This window comes from Zalophus californianus, chromosome 3 (assembly GCF_009762305.2).
Source record: "Zalophus californianus isolate mZalCal1 chromosome 3, mZalCal1.pri.v2, whole genome shotgun sequence".
Taxonomy (NCBI): Eukaryota; Metazoa; Chordata; class Mammalia; order Carnivora; family Otariidae; genus Zalophus; species Zalophus californianus.
The window spans coordinates 187,768,291-187,788,359 of NC_045597.1; the positions used below are offsets into that span (position 1 = coordinate 187,768,291).

At 59.0% G+C, this 20,069-nt stretch overlaps 2 protein-coding genes across 5 annotated transcripts; both read left to right on the forward strand.

Moving 5' to 3' along the window:
- The first annotated feature begins 119 nt into the window (after positions 1-119).
- CHRND (cholinergic receptor nicotinic delta subunit) lies at positions 120-7,364 on the forward strand. 4 transcript variants are annotated; one of them, XM_027589544.1, is made up of 12 exons: positions 120-171; positions 475-620; positions 1,066-1,110; positions 1,621-1,730; positions 1,841-1,996; positions 2,194-2,303; positions 3,409-3,609; positions 4,856-4,967; positions 5,077-5,191; positions 6,015-6,219; positions 6,311-6,429; positions 7,153-7,364. In XM_027589544.1, exons 1-12 carry the CDS (start codon positions 120-122, stop codon positions 7,333-7,335), a joined length of 1,554 nt encoding a protein of 517 aa, XP_027445345.1. In that variant the 3' UTR covers positions 7,336-7,364. The 4 variants fall into 4 exon arrangements, with proteins under 4 accessions (XP_027445345.1, XP_027445346.1, XP_027445347.1 ...); XM_027589545.1 differs by lacking the exon at positions 1,066-1,110; XM_027589546.1 differs by lacking the exons at positions 120-171; positions 475-620; positions 1,066-1,110 and having other exon boundaries at positions 1,649-1,716.
- A 5,826-nt stretch (positions 7,365-13,190) lies between these two features.
- CHRNG (cholinergic receptor nicotinic gamma subunit) lies at positions 13,191-18,569 on the forward strand. The gene is made up of 12 exons (XM_027589089.2): positions 13,191-13,239; positions 13,430-13,569; positions 13,833-13,877; positions 14,057-14,166; positions 14,673-14,828; positions 15,596-15,693; positions 15,997-16,197; positions 16,396-16,510; positions 16,723-16,837; positions 17,542-17,758; positions 17,986-18,119; positions 18,396-18,569. Exons 1-12 carry the CDS (start codon positions 13,191-13,193, stop codon positions 18,567-18,569), a joined length of 1,554 nt encoding a protein of 517 aa, XP_027444890.1.
- The last annotated feature ends 1,500 nt before the right edge of the window (positions 18,570-20,069 follow it).

A 20,069-nucleotide genomic window follows, 5' to 3' on the forward strand; every position in this document is an offset into this window, starting at 1 on the left:
CTCCCCCCCCAACTCCCCCCCCCCCCCCCCCCCCCGCACCTGTCCCCTCTCCTACCCACCCACATTCCCTAGCCCTGTAGACTGGAGGGGCAACCACAAGACCCAGTCAGAGGGACAGGATGGAGCGGCCAGTGTGGACGCTGGGGCTGCTGACTCTACTGGTTGTGTGTGGTAAGAGTGGACATCACCCTGCCCTGAAGGTCCCTCGGGACTTGCACCCAGGGCCCCTACCGCATGGTTCCCTCCCCCTCCTACCTGGCGCTCCCTCCCTTAGCATCAGGCCCCAACCCTCACCCCCCACTGCCGTTTCTCCCTGGAGGGGCCGGAGTGGTTAGATCCCCCAGCTGAGCCCAGCCCCAGGGCCCAGCAGGATTTCCGGACAGCTCCCTGCCCGCCCCCCCCACCCCTGCACCCCATCCCTGTCCCCGTCTCTCCCCACCCCTGCACCCCATCCCTGTCCCCGTCTCTCCCCAGGCAGCTGGGGCCTGAATGAGGAGGAGCGGCTCATTCGGCACCTGTTTGAGGAGAAAGGCTACGACAGGGAGCTCCGGCCTGTGGCACACCAAAGGGACAGTGTGGACGTGTCGCTGGCCCTCACGCTCTCCAACCTCATCTCCCTGGTCAGAGGCCCCTCTGTGGTCGGGCTGGAGACGGGAGGGCAGGGGACAGCTTCCTGGAGGCCCGGCTGTCTCCCGGACTGGGATGGCCGGGGAGGAAGCCCACGGCCCCAGGCCGGGCCACGGTAGCTCCTCTCCCAGGGAGGCAGGCTCCAGGGTTCTGCCCGCTCAGTGCTGCCCACAGGCCTCGGGCGGGTGCCCCCTCCCCTCCAGCTTCAGCTCTGGGGTCTGGCCCATATCAGACCCCTGACCCACTTCGGAGGCCATGCCCATCCCATCCCTGCTCCTGGGTCTGCCCACCGCCTCCTGACCGTGAGCGCTTGGGACAGGGGTTAGGCCAATTGCCATGGTTTCCCCTGGGCGGCGGCTGGGAGCAGGTGCCTGGTGAATGCGCGTAGGTGAAAGAACCACGCGGGCCCTGGGGGACAGTGGTCTTGTGTGATTACAGAAAGAAGTTGAGGAGACCCTCACCACTAACGTGTGGATTGAGCACGTAAGAATACCCCACTCAGAGCTGGCGGAGGTGGGGGGGAAGGGCCCAGGCCCCCCCGTGCTCCCTTTTGCCTGGGGATCTCCAGGAGGGGAGCCTCCTGTCCTCCAGGAGGAACTGGCTTCTATCCACAGGCCCAGCTGCCCTTCCCACCACCTTGTACTAGCTCAGTTAGAGACTTCCGGTAGATTGGGGTTCTTCATGTGTGGGAAAATTGTCACAATGTCCTGATTTTATTAGAAGACACTCTTCTGCCACCTGTCAGAAGTTCATCATGCAGACATACGGTTTCTATGTCCACAATGGAAATACGCTCCCTTGGTCGTGCAGTGTACATTCTACACAGCTGTACATGACAGACCTGAGTCCTAACTCTGTACCCACTCCCCCAAACCTCTTTTGTCACGGCTCCCAGACCCTGTCCAGTCTTCCCCCAGGGAAGTGAGGAGAGCGGGGCGGGGGGGACCTGGGCAACAGCAGAACCTACTGCTGACACCCCGTTTGGGCTTCCAGGGCTGGACAGATAGCCGGCTGCAGTGGGATGCTGAAGAATTTGGAAATGTCAGCGTCCTGCGCCTGCCCTCTGACATGCTGTGGCTCCCAGAGATTGTGCTGGAGAACAAGTTGAGCTGTAGCCCTCCTTGGCATCCCCTCCCCGCTCTGCCCCAGCCCTCAACCCTGCCAGTTCCAAGCTGGCTGGCATTCACGTTGGCCCATTGTCTTTGTCCCTCAGCAATGACGGCTCCTTCCAGATCTCCTACTCCTGCAACGTGCTCATCTACCCCTCGGGCTATGTGTACTGGCTGCCGCCCGCCATCTTCCGCTCTTCCTGCCCCATCTCCGTCACCTACTTCCCCTTCGACTGGCAGAACTGCTCCCTCAAGTTCAGGTGCACCCACTTCTCCAGCCACTCCTCACCCCTGCCAAGGACTGAGGGAGGTGCATGAAGCACCTGCTCTGTCCCGATCAGAGCTCCCCACACCCACAACAGCCCCTAACTTTCTCCACTACCCTTCCCCCCATGGCCGGCCGGCAGTGGCCACAGCCAATGGCTGAGGACCACCCTCTGCCCACTGCCCTCCGCAGTTCCCTTAAGTACACAGCCAAGGAGATCACCCTGAGTCTGAAGCAGGAGGAAGAAGAGGGCCGCTTCTATCCCGTGGAATGGATCATCATCGACCCTGAGGGCTTCACAGGTGCTGGGAGTAGCGGCTGTGGGTGGGCAGGCCCCTCAGACACACACCCATGGATACGGTCACACCGATACCGCCCCCCCCCAGAGACGCACGTGTGCACACACACACCTGGAACCTGCACCCTCAGGCACACAGACGCACAGAGAGACACAGATGGACAGATACACACCGACCCACAGAGAAACACACCCAGACATACTTACTGACGCAGTTCTAGCACACTGAAAGGAAAAGAAGTCCAACCGGAGGGGACTGTGTCCCAAAGGCAGAGATAGACAGGTGCCAGTGTCCCACTCCTTCCGCTGCCCAGGCCAGAAGACCCTCCCGGGTCTGGACAGGGTCGCTGGGGTTGGATGTGGCTGACAGACAAGAGGGGTAGTTAGTCTTCTGTTCCCAGTAAGCCCAGGGCTGTGGTTGCGGCTTTAGCGGGCCTCCTAATGTTGTGTGTGTCGCCCCCTACCAACACCCCCCGCCCCTATCTATGACCGGGCTCAGATCTGCTACGGGGCCCCCACTACATGTCCCTGTCCATCAGCGAAGACCTGCATCACACTGGTCCTGAGGCTGCTACATCACTGGGGCGTGGAGGGGGAGGGGTTGATCTTTTTTTTTAAGATTTTATTTATCTGACAGAAAGAGAGTGAGAGCAGGAACACAAGCAGGGGGAGTGGGAGAGGCAGCAGCAGGCTTCCCGCGGAGCAGGGAGCCCGATGCGGGGCTCGATCCCAGGACCCTGGGACCATGACCTGAGCCGAAGGCAGACGCTTAAAGACTGAGCCGCCCAGGCGCCCCAAGGGAGGGGTTGATCTTATCTCACTGTTGTCACTATCTCTAAGACGTCTTATTTGAACCATATGTGGCCTCAGCTTCAATATTTTCCAAGAACAAAAACAAATAAACAAACAGAAAACACTCCCAGAGGAGAATTTCCCCTTGCAGATTGAAACCTCCATCCCAACCCCCCAGGGAAAGATACCCCACAAACAGAATCCCAACCCTCCTCTGCATGCCCCCTCAGGCTGGCTCACTTCCCCCAGCCCCCAGTTCTGCCCCCCCAACCCCTTTGTTTGACCTGACACCAGGGTGTCCCTTCTGCCACCCTCAGAGAACGGGGAGTGGGAGATAGTGCACCGACCAGCCAGGATCAACATGGACCCCAGCGTCCCGCTGGACAGTCCTGGCCACCAGGACGTCACCTTCTACCTCATCATCCGCCGCAAGCCACTCTTCTATGTCATCAACATCCTGGTGCCTTGCGTGCTCATCTCCTTCATGATCAACCTGGTCTTCTACCTGCCGGCCGACAGTGAGCCTCAGAGCCTGGCCCAGCTCCCTGGCCACCTGGGGCAGTCTCTCCTTGTCCCTGAGGGCACCTGAGCATCGACCTCCCCAGCCCTCCCCTCACTTCCTCCTGGGAGACACAAGGGGGTCACCACTCCCGGGGCTCCCTGCCCAGGGTCCAGGCATGATGGGCATGTGGCCAGCCAAGGGGAGGGTTTCGTGACCCTGTCCGACATCTCCAAATGCACAGGGCCCCTTGGGGGGGGCGGTCCATCCCTTTTGGACCCTACTTCTGCTTCCCACAGTGGGGCTTCCCAAGGAAGTTCCCTAGAGAGGGAGAACCATGAGACTGTCCCTCTGTCAGAGCAGAGATCAGGTCTGTCCTGGTCATCATGTGTGACCATGGGCCTCGCACACAGAAGGCCATCCACCGTGAACCAGTAGGTGGATAACGGGATCTCTAGGAAGCCAGGCATGGAGATGTGCAGTCGATGCTGGTTCTAGAAGCGCACGTGTAATCTGTGCTCACGTGGTTTCACAATAGTTTCAGAATATTTACTAGAAGCAAGGCACAGTGAGTCCCAGGGACAAATGCGATCCAGCCTCTGCTGCTGGCCGAGACTGTGGAATCCGCAGGGCTGGGAGCATGGCCCGAGGGGTAGTAAAACGGGGAAGCTTTCCTGGAAGAGGCTGCGCCTGAGCCAGAGATGGGTCGGGAGGCAGCTTCCAGGTAGAGAACGGGCCCTGGGGCAGGGGTGGGGGGCTCTGGGCCTGTGACCACAGTGGCCACTGCAGCATGCTCAGGGGCTCAGGTGGGAGGAGCCGGGCGGTGCCAGGCTGGGGTCTCTGAGTGGAGGACTAGGAGTTGGGGAAATATGGGTGCTCTGATGATGCCCTGGGGACACACACAGACCTGTGATTTTTGGAGGTTTGAGTGGCAGCGAGCTGGCTGACGGTGATAGCTGGTGATCGCTGAGCACTTGCCCGGCGCCAGGCAGCGTGATGAGCGTTTAACGTTAACTCACTCTCTCGATTGGACCTCACAACATTTCGCAGTTGTGAAAACCGAGGCACAGAGAGGTTAGGCTACTTGCCTAAGGTCACCCAGCCAGTAAGTGGCAGAGCAGGATTTGAACCCACGTGCTCTAGCTCCGTAGCCCACGATGTTAATCAGGGTACCACCCTGGCTTTGTGAACAGTGGTGCAGGGGCTGCAGAGGGACCGGCTGGGCCCAAGGCCAGAGGCAGCAGCTAAGTCCGGGGTTCCCCCAGGTGGCGAGAAGACGTCAATGGCCATCTCAGTGCTCCTGGCTCAGTCTGTCTTCCTGCTGCTCATCTCCAAGCGGCTGCCCGCCACGTCCATGGCCATCCCCCTCATCGGCAAGTGAGTGACGCGTATGTCACGCCACGCCTCCCCCGCCCCGCCCCGCCCCGCCCTGCCCCGCCCCGCCCCGCCCTGCCCGGAGGGCTCCAGGCTGAGCGTGTGCCTACAGGTTCCTGCTCTTCGGCATGGTGCTGGTGACCATGGTCGTGGTGATCTGTGTCATCGTGCTCAACATCCACTTTCGCACACCCAGCACCCACGTGCTGTCTGAGGGGGTCAAGAAGGTGAGGGCTCTTGGCCAAAAGCTGGAGACGGTCCCGCTGTCCCTCTACAAGGAAGGCAGGGAAAGACCCCGAGGCATGCTTGCGAGGGGAACTGCCACCGTGCGTGGCCGAAGCTCCACGTGCTGTTACCCACGCCGCACGGGCGACTCTCCTGGCGCGCTGTTACGCGAAAGGAGCCAGACACAAAAGACCACAAGCTGCACGGTCTCCTCTTCATGAAGTTCAAGGACAGGGAAAACCAGCCTTTAGCGATAGAAATCAGGATGGTGGTTCCCCCTGGGGGTGGGTAGGAAGTGACGGGAGGAGGCACAAGGGACCCTTTGGGACTGTGTTGGAGAGATCTCCTCTAGAGGGTATTTACACAGTTGAGTGCACCCGTAGAAATTCATCTAGCTCTACACTTCAGGGCTGCTCACTCTACTGTGTGTTTGCTCTACCCCCATTACAAGGAAGGCGAGGAATGTGGGAACTGTGTGCCCGGGGAGGGGGGTGTCCTTGCTGTTCTGGACGACTGAGGGTGTTTTAGCAACCTGTTTGGTCTTTAGCATTTGAAGAAGAGCGCTCAGCATTTGGGGCCTTGTTCTTTTTTGTTTCTCATATATAATTCATTTTGAACAAATGAGTTCTGCTTTGTGCGGTGAGTGATGAGGGAGAGTTGGAAGCAAGCCAAGTGTCCATCAGTAGGGCATCGGGGGCAATCGGTGACAGCATGAGACTCCGGAGTACTTTGTGGCAGCCAGGAATGGAGTCACAGACGTTCTGATGTGTGAAGGGGAGCCATGTCTCTAAAATAGCCTTCCTTTGTCCCCGTGACCTGCCGCAGCTCTTCCTGGAGACCCTGCCCGAACTCCTACACATGTCCCGCCCAGCCGAGGATGGGCCCAGCCCAGGGGCTCTCGTCCGGAGGAGCAGCTCCCTGGGCTACATTTCTAAGGCCGAGGAGTACTTCTTGCTCAAGTCCCGAAGTGACCTCATGTTTGAGAAGCAGTCCGAGCGGCACGGGCTGGCCCGGCGCCTCACCACTACCCGTGGGTCCCCGGTGGCTTGGGGGTGCGGCCCATCCGTGGGAGGCGGGCTGTGGGGCAGGCCTCATGCCCACCTCAGGCCCGGTCTCCACAGGCCCGCCCCCGGCAGGCTCTGAGCAAGCCCAGCAGGAGCTCTTCAGTGAGCTGAAGCCAGCCGTGGATGGGGCCAACTTCATCGTCAGCCACATGAGGGACCAGAACAATTACAACGAGGTGAGTAGCCACAGCGTAGCCTATGCTTAGGGTGCATCCTGTCTTCGGGGGGGCTCGGTTTCCCTCAGAGACACAGACCCACTGAGATGAAGGTGTTCACGGTGGCTGCAGACCCCCAGGCCTTCTGGGAGGCAGAGCCCCTACCTAGACCCCCCTGGCAGCTCACCGCCCACAGCATACACTCGGGCATAGCTCCCTAGGGTCCCTTCTTTGTCGCCACGCCCAATCATTTTCTGTCCCTGCTCAACTCCAAGTCTGATACTCCAGACATAAGCACACATGTAAAAGGCAGCCTTAGGTGGTTGTTCAATATTATACGACTTTTACTTTAAAAAACTTCTCTCTTGAGAAAGGGGTCCCATTTTCCATTCACATATGGGCCAGCACGGCGTTGAGAGGCTGGGAGAAGTGAAGAGGAAGTAGAGGGGACGATGTAACCTTCCTCAGCCCCCTGAGAGAGACTCCTGGCACCTCAGCTCTTCTTTGCACCCTGAAGCCCTGCAGCGGGGTGAGGAGCGAGACGGTGACTCCACTCTTGGTCTCCTGGACAGAGACCCCGGCTTCAGGGGGGGACACACCAGCATGTCCCATCTGCTGCAAGCCTGGGGCAACCCCCACAGATACACTGAGGCCATGCCTCTGTCATTGGGCCCCCAGCTTGGCGTGTGGGCCCGTGGTTTGTGAGCCTTCCTGACCCCACTGTCTCTGCCCCCCTGCCCCCAGGAGAAGGACTGCTGGAACCGAGTGGCCCGCACAGTGGACCGACTCTGCCTGTTTGTGGTGACGCCCATCATGGTCGTGGGCACGGCCTGGATCTTCCTGCAGGGCGCCTGCAACCAGCCTCCACCTCAGCCCTTCCCCGGGGACCCCTTCTCTTACCAGGAGCAGGACAAGCGCTTCATCTAGAACAGGCCTGCCCTGCCCTCTGGCCCAGCCCCCAGGCAGTGTCGGGTGGAGCCTTTGGCCCCTAGAGGGGTGAGCCGGGGAGGGGGGGGGCGGGGGAGGTCAGTGTGGACAGGGATGTCTGAGAGAGGACAAGCCCTTCCTGGGGAGACCAACTTCTGGCCCTGAGGCTTGCGTCCAGCTGGTCCTGCAAGGCTGGGGCAGGATTCCTGCGATTAAGGAAGGGGGAAGCCCCATTCCTCACCCGCAGGTCCTCTGCAGCTAAAGACGGGAGCCACCAAGGAGGTCTGAGAGTGGACATCGGCTGGGGTTGCAGAGCAGGACAATTTGGGGGGGAAAGAGGGCTGGCTCAGGGGCCAGGGAGGATGCCACTCAGGCTGGGACCCCTTTGTGAGGTGTCAGAAAGGCAGAGGCCTCTTCTAGCCTCCTCTCCCCTAGGTGGGGGTAGAGCGGGTGGGAGCCTGTGCCCCCACTTTCCTGTTCCTCCAGCCACCCTCCTCTCAACAACCCCTCAGCCTTGGGCTTCTGAGGCCCCACCTGGGGTTGAAGTGGGGACACCTCCCTCTCCAGACCTCTTAAGGAAAGAGGCTTTCAACAGGGGTGGGAGCACCTGGATTGCAAAATGGCCTTCCCCAGCACTTTCTGCCCCGGTGACTCTGTCTGGGTCCCTCGGGGAAGCCATGACCTTCCTGGGGTGGAAGGGCCAGGCTCACCACCCACAAAGACCAAAGGTCAGCTTCTCAATCTCCGGTCACATGCACAATCCTAGAGCCCCAGAACTCAGCCCTCCCCCAAGGAGTGTCCCCCTCCTGGGCAACTATTCTCCTCCCCAAAATGGGGTTCCCATACAATATTTGGGACATACTTTTACTAAAAAATTATTCGTTGTTTATCTGAAATTCAAACTTAACTGGGCATCCTGTTTTGTTTGGGTTTGGGGGGGCGGGGCAGAGAAAAATCTTAAGCAGGCTCCACCCCCAGGACAGAGCCCAGCAGGGACTCAATCTCACAACCCTGAGATCATGACCTGAGCTGAAAGGAAGATGCTCAACCGACTGAGCCACCCAGGTGCCCCAGCATCCTGTATTTTTATTTGCTAAATTTGACAACTGTACCCCAAAGGGAGCCCCCGACAATTCTATCCGATGGGCCAAAGGCGGAGCCCGCAGATGCTGGGAGACATGGTAGCCTACCTCCAAGATGGCCCCAGCGATCCCCACCTCCTGGTATTCATACCCTGTGTAGCCCACTCCCACACCGCACCAGGCTTAGTCTGTGTGACCGACAGTCTTAGAATGAGGCGAATGTGACTGTGTGTTGCTTCTGAGATTAGGCTCTACAAGACGTTGCAGCACCTCCCTGGATCCCGCTCCATCACTCTTGCTTTCAGCTGGATCTCTCACTTTGGGGAAGCCAGCTGGCATGGGGAGCAGTCCTGTGGAGAGGCCTACCTGGCAAGGACCGGAGGCCCTCTGCCTGCAGCCCCATGAGTGAGCTTGGAAGCAGATCCTCCAGCCCTGGTGGGGCCTTCAGATGAGATCATGACCCTGGTCAACACCTTGGGTACAGCCCCTTGAGTTCTTGAGCCAGAGCCACCCAGCTAAGCTGCTCCTGGATTCCTGACCCTCAGAAACTGCGTGGGATAGCATGTTGGTTGCTTTAAGAGACCAAGTTTTGGGGTGCTTTGTTACGCCAGAGGGCGATCTGGGGCGAGCCACTGTCATCTCTTAGGTTCTGTTTTCTCATCAACCAAATGTGTAAGTCCCGTTTGTGAGGTGTGGTGAAAATCGAATTTGCTAGTTGGCGTAAAGATCTTTACACATATCCTGCAATTTTTTAAAAACTTATTTAAATTCAGTTAATTAACATATAATGTATTATTTGTTTCAGGGGTACAGGTCTGGGATTCATCAGTCTTATATACTCCCCAGTGCTTACAACACATGCCCTCCCCAGGGTCCATCACCCAGTGACCCCATCCCTCCACCCCACTTCCCTCCAGCAGCCCTCAGTTTGTTTCCTATGATTAAGAGTCTCTTATGGTTCATGTCCTGCACACTTAAGCGTGGTTATTTAACTCATTCCTCAGTTGTGGGCCTGTGGTCTCCTGCATCCGAGGCTGGCAGGGGGTCTGAGGGCACATGGGAGCACACACAGAGGACCCAATTATTCTCCCCCTTGATGTACACACTTAAGGTTTTCACAGCTCAACCCATTTCCCTCAGAGGGAATTGGCAACCTCATTAGCTCAGGTATACAAAAGGTGAGATTTTTAGTCTTTCCATGGAAATGAACAAAAGACAAACCTCTTTTCTTTTTACTTGACTATAAAAACTTTTATTCATTTGTACTAGAAGTTGGGCCCACTGCCACTGGGGAGCCCAGTGCCCAGAAAAAGACAAACCTCTTAAGGGCAAAACTGACCATAGTTACTTCTGACTTCCAATATGAACCGTGCACAGATTCGAGGTACAGATCTTCAATTTTTTTTCCCCTCTGAATAGGGAAAGGAGCTTGGACTTACACCCATCAGATGAGCAGGAAGTCCAGGTCCTCCCTACAATCGTCTTCTATGAGAGGGTCCCCATCTCCAGCACCAAGAGAGACCCTGAATCAGATCCCTCAGCCGCTGTCCTTGCTTCTCTCTGCCACATGATGGCACTGTTGGCAACCTCCAGCTGAATCCTCTGGTGTCAGGCCCTGCTCAGGTGGCCGTGAACTTACCCCAAGAAGACAACCCTCAAAATGCCACACCCGACCAAGAATGCCCCGTGCAGTTTCCCAGGGTCCCAGCAGGGCCCCCAACAGCCCACATTCCTCCAGCACTGCAGCCCCAGGGTGCTGTCAGCACTGGTCCCCACTCTGGGTGACATGGAACTCTCCCCAGGAAGTCACACCCACAAGGGGCCAGCTTCCTGTGAAGCCACAGGGTGTCCCTACACACTCTCCCCAGGCCATCAGGGCTACTCACCCTCCTTCAAAAAGTGATGAATCTGTGAGGGATGCACTGGGCTGCAAGGAACAGAAACCCAAAGAACCGTGGTTCAAACCAGTAAGGCTTCCTCTTTGTTGCATAATAAGACCAAGAGGCAGCAGTTGTCACATTGGCTCAGCTGTCCCACAAAGCTATTAGAGACCCAGCCCTCCCTCCTTAGCATGTTGGCTCGGTCCTCATGCTTGTTGCCCCAGGGCACAAGCTGACTACCACAGATCCGCACTTCATATCCGTGTTTAAGGAGGGAAAGGAGCCAGCTATTCTGGCCCCTTTCATCAGGAAGCAAAGGCCCTCGCTTGAAGCCCTTCAGCTGACTTCTGTAGACATCCCACAGGTCAAGATGTCATCACATGGCCAGCCTTATCTGCAAGGAAGCCTGGGAAATGAACGTTCCACCTTTCCAGCCTCCAGAAGAGAAGGTGACAAGGGGGGATTAGCCGTTAGACGCAAATGAAGTCTGCAGAAGATTTTCTCTTAATGGCTCCACACCGCCCCCTTTAGCCCCTCCAGGGCAGCGCCACCCCTCCTCGGGTGACCCACCCTCCTGAGAACACCAAGGAGATGTCGCCTCTCTCCCACAGCAGGAGCGAAGGGGAAAAAACAGGAGTTGAAATCTCTTCATACGTGGGGAGGTGGCGTAATTCATACCCGAGGGAAATCACACTCCACAACCTTCCTTTTCCCAGCCAGACACTTGTAGAGAAGCGGAAAGGGAAAGTCAGAAATGCGGAGCATCGGCCAGACCACCGTTGCCTGGGGCGGTGGGGTTGGGGGTGAAGAGGTGGTCCATTATTTAGCAGGAGCCATTAATGGGCTCGCCAAAGTGTGGTCTTGGAGGGGACTAGAGAGGGGGAGAGGTACCGCTCTGGGGAGCACCAAAAGGGCAAACTGGGGAGCTGGCTTTGTAAACTTTGGGAAAGGGGGCTACACCCTAGATGCTCGGCGGGGAGAGCTATGCTCGGGAGTGGGGCCTGGAGCAGGACTGAACGCAAGGACAGAAGTGGATGACCGGGGAAGGCAGGTGCCACCACTGCTGTCCCCCTGGCCCCAAAGTCCTGGTGAGGACAGACAGGAGGGACTTGGGGCTGTGGAGGGCTGGGGTCTGAGCCAACCTCACACGGATCTCCAAGGACAGGGAGCAGGCTGACTTCCAGCTTACTGAAACACACTGAAATGCTGCAGACATCATTTGTTTGGGGGGAGGGGGACACGTCCTCAAATGGCGCTTTTCCTCCTGCCTTCGGATGGATGCCTCCACCACCCTGTCCCCCAGGATGCCCAACGGTGGGTAAGCATTTAGGGGAACCTGCATTTTTTTTTTTTTTTTTTTTTTTTTTTTGTCTTGCAAACTTACTGGGACATCCTGACCTGTCTGCTTGGAATAAGTGGTCAAAAGACAGGTAGCCTGAGCCCATGGCCCCAGCTAGCAAAAGGCTCTCAGCCCCACCCTTCCCCTGACCTCAAACTACCAAGTGGATGGAGCGTGTTTTCTGGCCCTTCTGGGTCCCCCATCTGACTTTCTGGGGACCACAACCTTGACCTTATCTGCCTGTCCTACTGAACAGTGACTTCCTGTGAGCCACTCAGGCTTACCCCAGCTTCCCTCGCAATCCCCTGCTGTCCGCCAGGCCTGGGGCCTGCCACATGCTGGGGACTCCCTAGGTTTATGGATAATTCTTTTTTCAAGATTTTATTTACTGGGACGCCTGGGTGGCTCAGTCGGTTAAGTGTCTGCCTTGGGCTCAGGTCATAATCCCAGAGTCCTGGGATCGAGCCCCGCATCGGGCTCCCTGCTCAGTGGGGAGCCTCTTTCTCCCCCTGCCCGCCGCTCCCCCTGCTTGTGCTCTCGTGCTCGCTCTCTCTCTCTCTGACCAATAAATAAAATCTTTTTAAAAAAGGTTTTATTTACTTATTTTTGCAAAAGAGAGAGAAAGAGTGTGCGCAGGTTGGGGGGGGAGGGGCAGAGGGAGAAGCAGACTCCCCGCTGAGCAGGGAGCCAGATGTGGGATTTGATCCCAGGACTCTGGGATTATGACCTGAGCCCAAGGCAGACGCTTAACCGACTGAGCCACCCAGGCACCCAAGTTTGTAGATAATTTAAGAAATAAAGAGGCCACACTGAGGAGCCCCTATTCGGGGGTCGTTCTGTTCCCAAGAGCCCCAAATTCCAGATCTTCTTCTTCTTTTTTTTTTTTTCCTTTTTCTTCAGCCCTCTTTCCTTCAAAGCTCACCAGGCCCATGCCCCATGCCTCAGAGCCTGGGAGGACCCTGAACTGGCACCCTAATTTGCATTAAGGTATCAAAGCCTGCGGAACATAGTACATCTCTCATAGGCTTTACCTCCAGTGTCTTGGCCCAGTGGAGTAACCCATGAAGATGTTAGGCTGGTGGGACAGGTTTGTGGTCCTCAACCGTGTCACAGAGCGACTCAGGTATAGAACACGCCTCCATACCTCCCCAAATCCTGATTCCCCCGGAGGAAGTAGAAGGAGAGAGCCCAATTCAGGGCCTTCCTCACACTCTGCCTCCCTCCCACATCTTCTGTCCCTGGCCGTGCCTTCAGCTCCCCCGACGGAAGGAATAGGGGCTGGGACAGCGGTATCAGAGAGTGGGGATGGAGGTCAGGCTGTCTCTGTTGGGGCAGATGGGGCCCCTCTCTTCCCTCCTCAGCCCAGGTAACCTGAGCCTGGCATTTTGTCCGTCTTGGAACAGCTGACAGTGCTGTGGTCGGACAGCTGGTGGGGCTGGGCTGGCCTGGCTGGGCTGGGAGCATGGGCTGTTACATGAGACCCAGAGTCTACATCTCTCTACCCTGAGCTGGGGAGCTGTTGTCCCACCCATCACTGTAGGGAGCTGCCGCACCATGCTCAAGGGCCCGGGGCTGCCGCTCCTCCTGCTGGCTGTCTGCTTGGGTGTGGACACAGGGGATCGGGGCCTGGGGAGGCCTGGAGCAGGGATCCAAGGCCTCAGGGGACAGAGGGTCCGGAGGGTTATTGAAGCCCGTCCCCACGCCCAGCGCCCTACTTCTCCACACCTTCTTGTGGCCTCGCCTTCTTTCTGCCCCAAAGCCCCTGTTCCCAGGCTCAGTGCTGTCCGTTGCAGGAGCCGAGGGCCGGAACCAGGAGGAGCGTCTGCTTGGGGACCTGATGCACAACTACAACCCCCACCTGAGGCCCGCTGAGCGTGATTCGGACGTGGTCAACGTCAGCCTGAAGCTCACCCTCACCAACCTCATCTCCCTGGTGAGCCACAGGCCTATAGGACAGTGGGGGAGACAGAGGCCCAGTGTGCCCGGCCCCTGGGACCAGCTGGGGAGAGGCAGGGGTTGGCTCTAGCAGCCAGGCAGGGGAAGGACTCCACAGGTGGGAGGCTGGGGAGCCGGAAATCTCCCACGAGGGCTGCCCAAGAGGCTGCCGTCCTATAGCACCCAACGGGGGCCTGTCGGGGCTGACATCTCCGGAGAGGGCAAGTGATGGGGGTTCAGCCTTCTGTTCTGCACCCTTAGAATGAGCGAGAGGAGGCCCTCACCACCAATGTCTGGATAGAGATGGTAAGAGGCCACCCTGCAGTCCTTTTCTATCGGGGCCCCCACCCTCGGGGCCAAGGCCCCTTGGAGCTGCCTGCCTTCCCCCGCCCCCTCCCTGCCTCCTCTGACCCACCTGGGCTAGTCTCCTATTCCTGGGGGTGGGGAGGGGGTGACTCGGCCTGGCAACCCCACTCCCCCTGCAGCAGTGGTGTGATTATCGCCTGCGCTGGGACCCACAAAACTACGAAGGCCTGTGGGTGCTGAGGGTGCCGTCCACCATGGTGTGGCGGCCAGATGTCGTGCTGGAGAACAAGTGAGGAGGGGTGCAGGCGGGGGAGGGGGGGCAACAAAAGGACACAGGGTAGGGCCCGGCACAACGAGGGGGCTCCGGGGAAGGGGACAGGCGGATGGCAGTTGCAGACCAGGGAATACTGGCTGGAACAGGTGCGGCTGAGGGGAGGGCCGGGCCAGCAGGCCTGATCCTCGGCCCACTCCATCTCCTCTGGGCTGGGTTGTTGGGTGGGCTACTGTCCTCCCTCGAAGCTGTCAGGAGTCAAGAGGCATGAAGCGCTGCCCTCGGGGGCGCCTCCAGCGCTTTGAAAGAGCTGAAGAGTTGTTAGTACCACTGTGACCAGGCCCTGGTGAGGAGGGGATGGGGCGGGGGGAGCCCTCCGGCAGGGAGGTAGTGGACCCCGCGAGGGGCTGCTGTTCCCAGGCCCCATCCACGCAGGGCGAGGGCTGGCCTGGGGTGCGGGACTCGGGCGAGCCGGGGCTGCCGGGGACGGGAACCCCCAGCCTCGGGGCCTGGCCTGTGTGCAGCGTGGACGGCGTGTTCGAGGTGGCCCTCTACTGCAACGTGCTGGTGTCTCCTGACGGATGCGTCTACTGGCTGCCACCCGCCATCTTCCGCTCCTCCTGCCCGGTCTCTGTCACCTACTTCCCCTTTGACTGGCAGAACTGCTCCCTCGTCTTCCAGTGAGGCCATTTACCGGGGGTGGGGGCCCGGGGGGATTAAGAGAGCTGCCCTAAGAGGAGCCTGGCTGGGTGGGGGACGCGAGGCTTCTTGCCAGGGGTCCGACCCCGGCTCTCGGGGGCCCTCTGTGCCCGTCTCAGGCCCAGACACCTGAACATGACCACGTCCCTCCCTGCTAAGCCACAGTCCCCCCCACTCATCCTCCTCCCCTGCCTCAGTTTCCCTGCCTGTGCCCCAAGGGAGGAATTAATGATCGGGGTGGGTGGGCAGGAAGGCGTGCACGAGTGTCTCCCCACACCCCGTGGAGAGGTGGAGGCTGTCTCGGTCTCCTCATCTGGAAATGGGGGAAAGGAGGTCTGTGTGAGAGTTTTCCCATAATTTAGAGGAGCGGTCTTTTTACAAGGAGACCCTCCTTAACAAACAGACCAGACAGGGACAGACGGCCGTTTCTGTGTTCTAACCATCGGCCCCTCCTGCTCTGGAGGCAGTGGAAGGGAGGAAAGGAGTGGCCCTGGGCTCTTAACATCTGGTGAGGGCACTGAGCTGCAGCTTCACGGCCCTTCCCCAAAACTTCCCTGACCCCCATGGAGCCCAAGTCCCCTTCCCACCCCCCATTCACGGCCAGGGTTCTGTGGAGAACTCGCAAATTCCTGGCTGCACTTTTCTGAGGCGATACTGCCCACAGTTGCCCTCAGAGGATCGTCTGTGTGACCTCAGACGTGGGTCTACACACACTCAAATGTCTCCCTCTTCCCTCCCCATCTCCCAGGTCCCAGACCTACAGCACCAATGAGATCAATCTGCAGCTCAGCCAGGAAGATGGTCAGACCATCGAGTGGATTTTCATCGACCCCGAGGCCTTCACAGGTAACCTCCTCCCAGGCCCCCTGCGGGACGTGGCCTCCAGGGCAGGGCCAGACCAAGCTCAGACCCCCTCCCACGTAACTCAAGATGAAAAGCACAGTAAACCATAAAGCATATATCTTTAAAAGCCCGGCACAGTTCTCTTTTCCCCATGCTAACGTCTCCAGTTTGGGTGGGGGCGGGGGGGGGGCAGAGATCAGGGATCCAGGCTCCCTGGATGGTGCTCCTTTGGGCCCACGCCAGCCGCCCTGCAGTTAGGTGGCCGGGGCTGCACTCCCTGCGCCCACCCTGACCTGCTGCCCACAGAGAATGGGGAGTGGGCCATCCGGCACCGGCCGGCCAAGATGCTGCTGGATGTGGCGGCCCCGGCTGAGGAGGCAGGCCACCAGAAGGTTGTCTTCTACCTGCTCATCCAGCGCAAGCCCCTCTTCTACGTCATCAACATCATTGCGCCCTGCGTCCTCATCTCCTCGGTGGCCACCCTCATCTACTTCCTTCCCGCCAAGGGTACCCGGAACCTGTGGGAGGGGAGCCCCGGCCCCAGGCCGCAGCACAGGGACCAGCCGGGAGGGCACAGGGTTGAGGCGCCACACACAGGACCGCCTGTCCCGGGGACCAGGGCCACTGGGCTCCTTGGGGGGTGGGGGAGGTGCCCCACGGCAGGAAAGTTGAGATCTGCTCTGAAGGCCTCTTGGTTATGGGCAGCGGGGGGCCAAAAGTGTACCGTCGCCATCAACGTGCTCCTGGCCCAGACCGTCTTCCTCTTCCTCGTGGCCAAGAAGGTGCCCGAGACGTCCCAGGCAGTGCCACTGATCAGCAAGTAAGGCTGGCCCTCATGCCTACCGCCCAGCTCCCCCCTTCCTTTCCCCGGAACTCGGGGCACTACCCTCCTGCCGCTCCCACCCCCACCCCCCTCAAGGCCAATCCCCCACCCTGAGGAATCTGGGGGGATCGGCTGCTAAGGGTGGGGGTGCATCTGGAGATGAAGTGCCAAAGGGCCCGCCCCGCCTCCTGCCCGCCCAACCCCGACAGGTACCTCACTTTTCTCCTGGTGGTGACCATCCTCATTGTTGTGAATGCCGTGGTCGTGCTCAACGTGTCTTTGCGGTCCCCCCACACACACTCCATGGCTCGCGGGGTCCGAAAGGCAAGGCCCTTCCCTGTCCACTCCAGCATCCTCCTGTCCAGTCCCCTCTGCCCCCTTCCCCTTCCCTACTCACCTGCCACATTCAGCGGCAAACCTACCCTGTGTGTATCTTGAAGCGTGTGCCCAGTGAATTGATATAATGCTGAGTGCTTACTATGTGGCAGGTGTATATGCATCCGAACGCATTTGATCGTCATAAAACTCCTAGGAGGTGGGTATGAGTCCCGTCTCCATTTTGCAAGTGAGGAAGCTGAGGCACAGAGAGGTTCATTAGCTTACCCGAGGTAGCCTGGTGAGGAAGCAGAAGCAAGATTCTGCCCAGGCAGTCTGGCTGGGGAGTCTGTGTGATCTGCAGCCCACCTGCAGCAGGCAGCTAGGACCCATGTTGCAAATGCAGATCCTCAGGCCCACCTCAGGCATCCTGGGCCAGAACAACGGGGGTGGGGCCCAGGAACCTGGGTAGCAAGTGTCCTGGTGATGCTGACGTGCACACAAGTTGGAGGACCCAGGCTCAGTGTCTGGTACAGAACAGCCGAGCTATTCCGGGGTCAAGCCACTGACCCTCGTGTGCTGCCTCTGGGCTCCCAGGGGCTTGAGGCCCTCCGTGCCAACCTTCACCTTTTGCTCTGAAGCCCAGCCTGGCCACCCACATGCCCAGGTCTGCTGGCTACTAAGCGAAGCCCACCAGAAAATCCTCTCTCCAGGTGTTCCTACGGCTCTTGCCCCAGCTGTTGCGGATGCACATTCGCCCACTGGCCCCGGTAGCTGTGCAAGACACCCAGCACCCGCTGCAGAATGGCTCCCCCTCAGGGTGGTCGCTCCCAGCTGGGGAGGAGATTGTTCTCGGCCTGCCTCGCAGTGAACTTCTCTTCCGGCAGCGGCAGCACAACGGGCTGGTGAGGGCAGCGCTGGAGAAGCTAGGTGAGGCCGTGGGGTGAGGGTGGGGGGCGGGGGATGACACGGGGGATACTCCTCCCCAGGGACTCCAGACAGGGAGGGCTACCTGTCGGCCAAGGCACCGGGCACAGCAGATGAGCGTTGGTAAGTGTCCCGGCTGGGGAGAGAGAAGCTAGGGCGGCTCAGGAGAGACGACCTTCTCAGACTATTTCTTCTCCACTCTATTCCCAAACCTTACCCTGTCTCCCCAGAGAAAGGCCCGGAGCCAGGGCAGAGCCAGGAGCTGTGCGGCAGCCTGAAGCAGGCCGCCCCGGCCATCCAGGCCTGTGTGGAAGCCTGCAACCTGATTGCCCTCGCCCGGCACCAGCAGAATCACTTTGAGAGTGTAAGGGGGGGACTGGGTGCCCGGGGAGGGACTTGGACCCGAGACGGGGGCAAGATGGGCGGGGTGGCCACGGTAGGGCGATGGGATGGAGAAAAGTGGAACCGGGACATCGGGGCCAGGGGACTACGGAAGAAGCCGGGCTAAGGTCTGGAAGTAGGTGTGAAGGGCCCAAGGCCATGGAGGACAGAAGCCTGCTGGATGGCCACGGATGGCATAGTGATCCAGGGCGGCTTGGTGTCACTGCTGGTCATCCCACACCCTGCCTCCTACCCCCAGGGGAGTGAGGAGTGGTTCTTGGTGGGCCGGGTGCTGGACCGTGTCTGCTTCTTGGCCATGCTCTCGCTTTTTGTCTGCGGCACTGCTGGCATCTTCCTCATGGCCCACTACAACCAGGTGCCTGCCCTGCCATTCCCTGGAGACCCCCGCTCCTACCTGCCCCCGCCTGACTGAGCCAACCAACTACCAACTGCCGAGGACACGTGGAGTCTTATCGGCCGTGTTCTTCAGTGGCTGAGGTCACGATGTGCTCCTTTGGGAAGTGCCCCTCAGGGCCGTGTGAGCCAATGGCCCTGAGAAAAGCACGGGAAATAAAGAGACCGAGCTGGAGTCCCGGAGTGGTTGAGAATGGCTGTGGGCAGGGTGTGCCGTTGGGATCAGCATCCACGTGGCACTGGCGAGCTAGTCCCGACAATCCCCTCACTTCAGCAAAGCATTAGCAACTCCCATCATTTCTCTTTTTTTAAGATTTTATTTATTCATTTGAGAGAGATAGAGAGAGCACGAGCGGAGGGGAAAGGGAGAGGGAGAAGCCGACTCCCCGCTGAGCAGGGAGCCCGACTCGGGGCTCAATCCCAGGACCCAGCGGAGATCATGACCTGAGCCGAAGGCAGATAGATGCTTAACTGACTGAGCCACCCAGGCACCCCTTACTCCCCTCATTTCTGAAGCCCTAAGGACGCTTTCTTGTATGATATCCCCAACTAGGCAAGGTCCCATCCCTCCAGGCCTGGGCCTCCTTTCCTTTTTACAAGATCCCCACAGTCTCCTAAAGGAGGGAGGTCAAGAGAGATGTGGAGAGTAGCAGGCAATGTTCTCTCGAAAGAATGGCAGCAGCCCACCCCAGCTGGTTTCTCCCTCCCCTGCTTTCTGGGTGCTATAGGCACCCAATACTTACCTGCACCAGTGTTTCTTCATCTGTAAATACGGGTACAGGTTTCAGTTCCTATCTACCCTCAACAGAGGATCAAAGGTGCAGGCGAAAGTGATTCAGAAGTGTGAAAGTGCCACATAAGACCTGACAATGGACATTGTTGGGGGGAGGGGAGAGGACCCCGGAAATAACCCCCTCCCCCAAGTACAGGGTTGCTGGCTTTGAGGCTCAATCACCAGCAGGCTCACTTCATTAACTCCAGTTTATGTGCGCGCTGCCCCGTGTATTTGGAGCAAGACACTTAGATCCGGGAGGCACACTTTGATGGTGGTGGGCCCATCTGTGGTTCCTGAAAGCTTCTCACTAGCGCTGTCCCCCGGGGTGAGTCTCTCAACTTCTCTGATTGCCTCAAAGGGCGCTCCAGGCGCAAGTAAGCAAAAATTTACAATACTAATTGCGGGCGACTGTCTAGCACCTGGCCACTGATGATCCCGTTCGAGCCACACCGCAACCCGAAGAGGCAGGTGCCGTCATATACAGTATGGCCAGTACCCAAGAGGAAACAGCCTCGGGGAGGTTAAAACAGAGTCCAGGATCTTGCAGCCCGCTCTGGGGGTGGAGTCGGGAACTGGTACCGAGCAGCGAGCGTCCAGAGCCCGCACGGTCAGCGACGCGGCTCGGTCTCTCCCTCCGAGCCGCCGCGGGAGAGGGTCGGGGCGCCCCCTCGGACACGGGACAGGAACCCGCGCAGCACGAAGACCGCCGACCCGCACGTCCGCCGAGCCCGGCACCTCAGCGCA

Coding starts and splice junctions, on each gene's coding strand:
- CHRND (XM_027589544.1), top strand. CDS start 120: ATGGAGCGGCCAGTGTGGACGCTGGGGCTGCTGACTCTACTGGTTGTG. Junction 1,997..2,193: donor AACTGCTCCCTCAAGTTCAG/GTGCACCCACTT, acceptor TGCCCTCCGCAG/TTCCCTTAAGTACACAGCCA. Junction 3,610..4,855: donor CTTCTACCTGCCGGCCGACA/GTGAGCCTCAGA, acceptor GGGTTCCCCCAG/GTGGCGAGAAGACGTCAATG.
- CHRNG (XM_027589089.2), top strand. CDS start 13,191: ATGCTCAAGGGCCCGGGGCTGCCGCTCCTCCTGCTGGCTGTCTGCTTG. Junction 14,167..14,672: donor GATGTCGTGCTGGAGAACAA/GTGAGGAGGGGT, acceptor GCCTGTGTGCAG/CGTGGACGGCGTGTTCGAGG. Junction 16,511..16,722: donor GCAGTGCCACTGATCAGCAA/GTAAGGCTGGCC, acceptor CAACCCCGACAG/GTACCTCACTTTTCTCCTGG.